This window comes from Papilio polytes, unplaced genomic scaffold (assembly GCF_000836215.1).
Source record: "Papilio polytes unplaced genomic scaffold, Ppol_1.0 DF824146.1, whole genome shotgun sequence".
Taxonomy (NCBI): Eukaryota; Metazoa; Arthropoda; class Insecta; order Lepidoptera; family Papilionidae; genus Papilio; species Papilio polytes.
In genome coordinates this window covers 219,765-229,734 of record NW_013525058.1, presented here as the reverse complement: position 1 = coordinate 229,734, position 9,970 = coordinate 219,765, and the positions used below count along the sequence as shown (strand labels likewise).

General features: G+C 36.1%; 1 protein-coding gene across 1 annotated transcript in view; it reads right to left on the bottom strand.

Annotated features, from left to right (window-relative positions):
* LOC106111707 (ubiquitin carboxyl-terminal hydrolase 20) overlaps positions 1–9,970 on the bottom strand; it is a 23,994-nt gene that overhangs the window by 4,233 nt on the left and 9,791 nt on the right. Inside the window, exons 8-18 of the mRNA XM_013293850.1 lie at positions 8,891–8,978; positions 8,231–8,306; positions 7,738–7,841; positions 7,063–7,189; positions 5,650–5,785; positions 5,052–5,180; positions 4,761–4,876; positions 4,070–4,248; positions 3,305–3,491; positions 2,367–2,480; positions 1,554–1,698 (exon numbers count right to left, since the gene is read on the bottom strand). Coding sequence (XP_013149304.1) covers positions 1,554–1,698; positions 2,367–2,480; positions 3,305–3,491; positions 4,070–4,248; positions 4,761–4,876; positions 5,052–5,180; positions 5,650–5,785; positions 7,063–7,189; positions 7,738–7,841; positions 8,231–8,306; positions 8,891–8,978 — 1,401 coding nt within the window. The remainder of the gene's footprint in view (positions 1–1,553; positions 1,699–2,366; positions 2,481–3,304; positions 3,492–4,069; positions 4,249–4,760; positions 4,877–5,051; positions 5,181–5,649; positions 5,786–7,062; positions 7,190–7,737; positions 7,842–8,230; positions 8,307–8,890; positions 8,979–9,970) is intronic.

Here is a 9,970-nt window from a genome sequence, read left to right as displayed (position 1 = left end):
GCCGCCGAACCTGCATACGTTATATCATTTTTAATATGTACTTTGTCCAAATTAAATTGTACACTTTGATAATTCATGTGATAATTTAGTAGGAACTAGCTGTTCCCGTGAGACTTCATCCGCATAAAATTATGAAAATTTCATTTTATTGTTTCTTCTTCTTCTTCGTTTCTTCACTGCTCAAGGTCGTTCTTGCCCTGATAAGCCTTTACCGAGTCATCGACGTTAAAATATTTTATTGTTTACATGTGTCAAGTTTAACAATTGCAAATGTCAAAATGACATGACACGATGACAAACCATGGCAACCTTGATTCCTCGATGTTGGCAGCAACTTATGGTCTCTTTCCCACATTAGGGTTTTTATCCAAAATATTTACCCCCTAAGTTTAATGGCGTGAAAATATATAGCCTAAAGCGTGAAGCAAGTGTAGGGATTTTTATTAAAAAAAGAATTATTCAAAATATGGTGTAATTGCTGACGTCTTAGGCAACAAAGAAGTGTGTGTTTACGCTTTATTATAATAGTATAGATATGTCGTGTAAAATGAGGCATGAATCTTTTCGATTTTTATTCTTATAGAAGTTGGAATCGATAGTTATAACTTATGAATTAAAAAAAACTCAAATTAATAATGACCTGCAGAATCATTACAAATATATTATGTATGTGGTATTATTTATGTATTTTAATATTTAAGTATGTTATATAATTATATAAGTATTTTATATTAGTATGTATATAAAAATATATTTATTATATTATATTTATATTAAAAGCCAGCCAGACGGAGACAAAATAACTTTAAAAAGAAAATAATAAATGAGTATTTATTACTGCTACAGCCGTACATAATCTAATTTGATTCATCAGTCATCATCAGTCATCGCTAAATTTACTTCACTATAATCAATACTAGAATTGTCCACTAAATCAATAATTTTAGTTAAGTTATAAGAAAATAATAATTTTAGTTAAGTTCGATAAATTTTATTTAAACCGAATATCGATACTTTAAAATTGTTCGCTGCGTGTTTGTTTCGTCACTACAATACCTGTCTATTAGGTACGTCATTTACTTTCATACAAATTTAATTTGTCACTTCATATGCATCTTTTATCAAACTAATCTGTCTTATTTAGACAAAATATATTCATGATTATGTGAAAAATCAAGCGAACTATCAACTATGTTTACTTTAAATTATCTCTAGGTTATTATGGTACTGACACGTTGTAAGCAAAGTCTCTAAAAGCAGATGTTGGCGCCTAAGTCACCTTCATATGGATCCCTAATGATCGACTACGGACATCACTAGCAACAGCGTCACACGGACATCCCTATTGGACATTTACTCACTCTCTTGAACTTCGTCTGTCACTCTGCGCGTTCATGCATTGTATCTCGCGCTAATCAAGTGATTCTTATTACAACCAAAACGTAACATAGTAATTAAACAATCATGAAGCTAAGTACCGGCGTTTCATTGTCCATATAATAAGAGGCATGAACAGCAGAAAAAAGGTATTCAATGAATGTTAGCAGTGTTTACGTGTTGTGCAGGAACTGCCAGAGCGGCTGCGGCAGCACGGCGGCCAGCGCGTGCAGCTGCGCCGCGCGCTCGGGCCGCACGCCGCCGTGCACGCACACGAAGTCCCCGTTCTCGATGGGGCCCGGCTCCGCCCACGTCTTGAATCTAACACGCAATATTTATATACGACAAATAACTGAAAATTGCTACATAACATTCATAAATTGCTGTATCTTACTAATATTATAAATGCGAAAGTTTAGATAGATGGATGTTTGTTAGGAGCCTAAACAGCTGCACGGATCGCGATGAAATTTGGCATAGACATTGAAAATACTCTGGAAGACCACGTAGGCTACTCACTTTTGTTTTTTTTTAATATCACGCGGACAGAGTCGCGGGCAAATGCTAGTAGAACATAATGCTGGTGTACCGCAAATTTTGTAACAAGTGATCTTGAGCACCCTAGACATTTGAATAAACACACTACATTACTGGCGACTTCGCCTTGGTGAAATTTAAAAAAAAACAATAACAATGTAACCTATGTTACTGGTAACGTAGCTTTTTAATGGTGATTTTTTATTTAAATCGGCCCAGTCGTTTTTGGATTATTTCAATACATACTAAAAATACAATTCTTTATTCTTTATAGTATTAGTATAAATACAGATTTCAGAAAAAGAAGCCTTGGACATCTTTTAAGTTATGTTGACAACTTTTTTAATCTCTATGTGATTAGTGGAAATCAACTTTAAATATAAACTTTTTAATTAAATTTGTACTAAAATACAAGGAAACATAATAAAAAAATTAAATAAAATATAAATTACTTGTTAAGCCACTGCTTGGAAATATAAAACTTGATATCGTTGGGCTCCACATTCGTCGACTCGAGAATTTCCGCTGCCTTCTGTCGTAGTAATGTCATCTGAGGGTTTACTTTCCTGTAAGAAAAACAAACACATTTTATTACTTTTATACAAAGGCAACAAAAAAGGTAAGGTAAGGTTACAGGAGTAATATGCGACCTGCATAATGCGATATGCATATGCGACATGCAAAACCGTTACAGACCCGTCATGATGTATGGATCTGAATGTTAGTCAGTAAAATGGACAGATCAAAGGAGAATACATGTGGCGGAAACGCGAATGTTAATGTGTGGTGTAACACGATTGGATAAGATATGAAATGAGTATATTAGAGGAAGTTTGAGAGTAGCCCCAGTGGTTGAGAAAATAAGGAGTAAAAGGTTAGAGTGGTATGGGCATGTTATGAGAAGGAATGGGAATGTAGAAAGAGATGGATGGAATGCGTGAAAGGTGACATGATCAAGAAGGGAGTGAATTAGATAACGGATGACAGAGTTATGTGGAGGACAACTGTTGTTATCTAATGTCAAAGGCCATTGTCATTTGTGTGTTTAATCTTGTTATTTCACAAATGTAAACAATAAAATAAAGATTTTATAATTTCAAGCCATACGGGAACAGCTAGTTAATAAAATAAATAAAAATGAGGTATATGTAAATAGTGTGTCAGTTAGTTAACATTTAATATTAAGGTTCTTTATATTGTGTTTAGTATAAGTTAAGACATTGTCCTAGTAGTAGTGTTATTGTATTTAGTATAACTTAAAACATTGTATCAAAATATATTAATAAAAATAATGGAATAAACTAAAGAAAAAAGAGATATAAGCAGTGCAAAAAAAAGAGTACGGACCAAGAGTCTGTAGTCGTTGTATTAAAAAAAGGTGTCAGTTTACCTGTAAAACAGCACATAAGCCTCGCAAGCGGCGAGGTGGTGTGCGGGCACGGGCAGCACGGCGGCGTCGTCGAACGCGTGCCAGCCGGCGGGCGAGCGCGCCACGCACGTGTAGTGTCCGCCGCCCGCCGTGCCCGAGTGACAGATCACCGCGCTCAGGGCGTACCGCGATATATGTGACGTGCATTCTAAATACAAATATACACGGTTCACACTAGGCCAGTACAGCCCGGCTCAAGCTAAGCCAGTACAGTTGAATAGTAATGCCCAGATTACACTAGGCCAGTACATTTAAATGGTAATGCCCAGATCATACTAAGGCAGTATAGCTGGATTGTAATTTCCGGTTCACACTAGGCTAGTACAGTTGGACAGCAATGCCCAGCTCACACTAAGCTAGTACAGTTGAATGGTAATGCCCAGATCGCACTAAGCCAGTACATTTAAATGGTAATGCCCAGATCATACTAAGCCAGTACAGTTGGATTATAATTTCCGGTTCACACTAGGCTAGTACAGTTGGACAGTAATGTCCAGCTCACACTAAGCCAGTACAGTTGAATGGTAATGCCCAGATCGCACTAAGCCAGTACAGTTTTGCTTACTATTTTGTTACAAAGAGATTATAAGAGAATAGAAGAAAAGAGTAGTAATTACTAAATAAAAGTATCTCCTGCCACACAGCTTTAGGCATTAACATGCCTATGGTCTAATCTGTAGGCAATCATATTTAAAAAATAAACTTTAACGTATAAAACGAAATTACCTTTATGTGTATATGGTGCCATATTTAAGTCATTTATGGGGAATGACACCCTTGCAGCGACTTTAGCACTGAACATTAACTCGTGTCTGAATCTCTTCAGATGTACACAGAGAACTTCCGGCAGACGAACCACACCCGACATCTTCACGCCGTTTCGCAGCTTATTGCAGCGGGAACAGCTGGAATAGGAAATATATGTTGTTCAACATTTCTACTTGGTATAATATAACCAGATAATATGAATATTCAGCCTTTGAACTAAAAAAAAAATTACGATTATTGCCGTGCGACTAAAACACGGAAGAAGTTGGGCTGTGACTTTTGACGTCAGTCAGACAACGATTAGATGTCACAAAATTCAGTCAATATCAGATTCAAAAAATGTTTCATCCAATTCGGCGTCATGAGGTTCATAAGGGCCTAAGACTCTATTCTTACGATGTTTGTCTGTGTGTTTGTGTGCGCTAATATCAAAAAGGACTTAACCGACTTGATTGCGATTTAATAATGTATCGTTATAAGCTTCCCTTGAAACGTAGAATTTATTTCATCTTAAACAATGCTTAAATAAAAAAGTTATGCTTAAAAACCTTTTCGAATTTTCTCCAATGTAAGTTAACATTAGATTTGGAATACCGAACATATAAAATAGGGTTCATCTTAGGCTAGTAGTTACATAAACTAGTATTACCTGTACATGTTATCGCCCTTGAGTTCGTCCGCACTGAAGAAAGCCGCCAGACAGTCTTGTAGCGAGACGACAGGGCCGTAGAACCACGACCTTAGCCAGCTCAGTACCCACCAAACCTACATTCATATATAAAAAAGGTATTTTATTGCTATTTTTAACAAACACCCATAACTAAAAGGGGTAGGCAGAGACTATTGACTTCCATTTGTAACAATCGTTACATTTAACTACAAATACATGCACTATTTAGGATTTTTTTATGTTTAAAGTATATAAATGTTGTTTTTGTACCCAGGATTCCTGTGAACTATGTTGCACATGATGGTTCAATATCGGCTGCTGACATCTTAACACCGCGAGATGTTCCCGCGATGGTATCGGCAGAGATAGATCTTGGAATGTTTCTACACGCGTCGACACCTTTAATATTGCAAAAACATTTATTTAGCAAACAAGAAAACAAATTACGCTAAAATAGCGAAACGGCATGTCCAGAGATATTCGGCAATGGCAAGGTTTTGTTGACATTTGTAATATAAAGTGACGCTTTTTAGTTTATTTTATAACAAAAGATGGAGTTTATTACAATTTTGTAAAGGGTCTTATTACAAGGACACTAGGAGGCACTAAACTTGTCGAGTGAAATAGTACCATTCAGAGAAAGTACCAGTGAAAAAAAAATTTTTCACTGCCTTGACTACATAATATTTAAATATCTAGAGTGGGCGCACACCTTTGACCAAACCATCGCACAACTGTTGTGCGATTGTAGATTGTTTAGTTGCACAACTAAAAATCAAGTAATGTGCGATCGACATAGGAATTAAAACGAGAACTAAACAGTTGTGCGACAGTTTTGTTCAACCGCTTTTAGTTGTAAACTGTTTACCCTGTCACAGATGAGACACTGCACAGAGGAGAGCAGTTTTCCGTCGAACACGTCAGACACGATGCTGCGGTAGCGCGCGCCGCGACCGCCGTCGCCGCCGCCCGCTCCTCCGCACAACTTGCTCCTACAAAACGACCTTATCTTTATTACCATAAGATACACTTTTGATTGGCAATGGAAGGAATATTTGGAACATTGTAATTGTTAAGTGCAAAATACAACCTTATTGGCTTACAAGCGGTATGAACACAGCCAAAGAGGTTCATACTGGCCACCGAGACATTTGAGTGGCGTTATAAAAAGATATGAAAACAAGCGAAAGAAAAATATGAAACAAAAAAAGGAAGAAAAATATGTAAAAAAAGGAACAGTTATGTAAATAAGTTTGAATAAAGTTGTAATGTAAATATAAAAAAAATGTTTTGTATTTTTGGCTGTTGCGCTGTGGGTAAAAAGTTAAATAATTATTAGGAATTAAATATTCTTTATAGGAATTGAAATTTTAACGTTAATTTTAGTAAATCAGATTTTTTTTACATCGTAACGGAAATAAACGGATCTTTGGTTAGATCTGTCATATTCGTGATTTTTAGGTTGTTTAGAGATTTATTTTTGACGATTTTCAATGTATCCGTAAGTTAGAAAGTTTAATATATTTAAAAATTTTAAAAATTTACTACCGTCGATATTTACAGAATAGATAGGTATAGTAGATATTATAGATAACTTTAACTGCGGTTGAGTTTTAAATTAAATTTGCATTTAATCGAAATAATCTATTTTAACATGTTTAGCTGGCAATCCTATATAAATAAATAAATAAAGGATTCCTTTCAATATTTCAAATTTCAATCTGTTTTATTTTATTTTTTCTGTATAAAAAAAATTATAACTATATTTTTTACACAAATTGCACGTAAATTTATGTAAACCTTTTAAATGTTTTTTTGCCGTCCTCCAATTGTTTGTTACCGTGCGGCTTCATCCGAATGAAAATATGAAAATTTTATTTTATCGTTTACATTTGTCAAATTATCAATAGCAAATGTCAAACCATTACAATCTTGCTTCCTTAATGTTGGCAGCAACTTATGGTCTCTTTCCCATATTAGGGTTTTTATCCAAAATCATTACGCCCTAAGTTTAATGGCTTGAAAATATATAGCTTACAGCGTGATGTAAGTGTAGGGCTTTTTATTAGAAAAAAAATATTCATAAATATTCTGTAATAGCTGACTTCTTAGGCAATAAAGAAATGTGTATTTACGCTTTATTATAATAGTATAGATTGTTGGATTTTAAATAAATCGTTTTTTTTTTATTTTTTTTTCAATATGTGCCCGTTGGTGATTGGTGAAGTTTGTTTATGTGGTCATTTATGTTGTGCTTAGTGTGGTACTTAGTGTGTCTCACTCCGGCGAGTCTATCCGCGTGTCGGGCGGCTCGCTGCCGCTGGAACAGGTCTCGTATCTCTCGTCAGGTTCACTGGAACACGACAACTCCGACTCCGAGCCTACGTCCCGCTGAGAATCTGCTGCACCTAGTTACAAAGAACAAAAATTACAATTAAACCCAAAGTAACTACAAATTCAACAAAAAATACAATCTGTTATAACTTGTTCTTATAAACTTTATTTATTATGACATTAAAATTGTAGGATTTTAGTTTTATTCGAGTTAAAAATGGCAATTTCAATTTATGGTCCAAAATGAAAAAAGCGGTTACAAAATAAAGCAAATACAATTGTCATTTAGATTTTCCTAAACATTTTCATGGCACCTAAACTATTAGATCATTTTTCTAAAGTCGCTATTTTTATATTTAAATAAAAAAGGGGTGATGTGATTTTATTTTACATTCGTACTTTATGATTGTATTTCAATAATATTTAAATTTGGATTTACACCAGAATATCGCATAAATCATAATAAATGCGGAAATTTGGATGGATGGATGTTAGAGATTGTAGCCTGAACTGTTGAACGGATCTGAATAAAATTTGACATAGATGTAGAGGATAATCTGGAAGAAAACATAGGCTATCTACTTTAATTATTTTATATCTAGTTAGATATTAGTTTTGTTACCGTTAATTGTATGTGTGAGGGCGTTGTATGTGAACTGGTGAGTGCCCGCGAAACTCGCAGACCTCCTGTGACGGGAGTTCCCTCCTTCCGTACTTGATTGCACTCTGAAAACATACATTTATGTACTTTTTTACTATTATTAATAGAATAGAAATACAATAAAATAGCATATTGTATTGTATATTAAACCATTAGATCTCTGCAGAATAAAAAAATGTACATTTTATACAGAAAACTCATCTACTAGATATTTTCCTTTAAAATACATGACGTATTGTGGAATCGTTCCTAGAGCACAACTAAATTAAAAACAATATATATTATTGTCATGAAATACAAGTCAAAGTGTATTAATATTATAGTAACATGGGCGTTGCCTATAGCATATAGAGGAGTAACTGCCTTTACAATCGAAAAACATAAAATACATACAAAACTAATATAAGACCTAAATATAGAATCCCCCAAATATTATTCATGTATAGACATTCACCTGTTGTATCCCGTGGGTCTGCCCTCGCTGGCGGGGGAGGCGCGGCGCGTGCGCACGAAGTACGGCGCGTCACTAGCTACGGACAACATCATACATCACTCATATTACTTTGTAAGGATGGATGTTGGAAGGTACTAAACTGTTGTATGGATCTTCATGAAATTTGGCTAAACACAGGCTATGTATTACTTTTTAATTATTAACATAGTGTCTACAATAACACCGTTTTATTATTAAAATGTACACTGTAATGATAATATCTGAATATATTACTAATATTATAAATGCGATAGTTTAGATGGATGGATATTTGGTTAGAGTTTGTAGCCTAAACCGTTGAATGGATCTCGATGAAATTTGGTATATATGTAGAACATCTGGAAGGACACATGGGCATTACTTACTTTTGTTTTATTTTTAACTAGCTTTCGCCCGCGACTCCGTCCGCGTGAAATTTAAAAAAAAAAACAAAATTGAGTAGCCTATGTGTTCTTCCAGACTATCCTCTACATCTACGTGAAACTTCATAAAGATCCGTTCAGCCATTTAGGCTACAAACTCTAACAAACATCCATCCATCCATCCATCTAAACTTTCGCATTTATAATATTAGTAAGATTTTAGTGGAAACGAAGATAGTTTTTTAATATGTGCGCATACCCCCGGAGGACGCGGCGCGGCGGCGCACGTGCACGCGCCCGCTCGAGTGGTCTCCGTCCGCCTCGCAGCACGCAGACGTCTCCCACATCTAAAACATTGTACACGTTAATAAACAATATTAAAATATAATAAAACTTTATTTCATCTATACTAATAATATAAATAAAGAGAGAATATTTGTATTGGCGCCTATGTCACCTTCATCTAAACCTACAAAAAGAAAGATCCCACAAAAAATATGAAATATAAAAAAATGCCGAGTCCCGCGTTCCCTATAAAAAAGTGTTAGATGTCATGTAAAACCTAGTCATTTTAGTGCCTATTATGTCATCATCATCATCATTGTCAGCCATAGGTCGTCCACTGCTGAACGTAGGCCTCCCCCATTGATTGCCACAATGCCCGGTCCTGTGCCGCCCGCATCCAGTGCACTCCCACAACCTTGACCAGGTCATCGGTCCATCTTGCGGGAGGCCTACCTACGCTGCGACGACCTATCCGTGGCCGCCACTCGAGGACTCTTCGGCCCCATCGGCCGTCCGTTCTGCGGGCAATATGGCCAGCCCATCGCCACTTAAGGTTTGCAATTCTTCGGGCAATGTCGGTTACTTTGGTTCTGCTGCGGATCGCATCGTTCCTGACGCGATCTCGCAGAGAGACTCCGAGCATTGCCCGCTCCATTGCCCTTTGAGTGACTTTGAGCCGCCTGATATTGCCCGCAGTGAGTGGCCACGTCTCTGTCCCGTATGTCATCACTGGCAACACACACTGGTCAAAGACTTTTGTCTTGAGACACTGCGGTATGTCTTGGGACGAGAGGATATCCCGCAACTTCCCGAACGCCTATTATGTAACCTTGGCAATTACATGGTGCCATTTTCAAACTAAAATACGTTATTCTCGAGACATTTGCTTAGATTTAAAAATTGAATAAACAGCAAGTGGTGTTCTTTGAAAATGATGGCGCAAGGCTACATAATAGGCACTAAAATGACTAGGTTTTACATGACATCTCTTTTGTAGGGAAGCGAGACTCGGCAGTTTTTTACATTTCATATTTTTTGTGCGTGTTTAAATTCG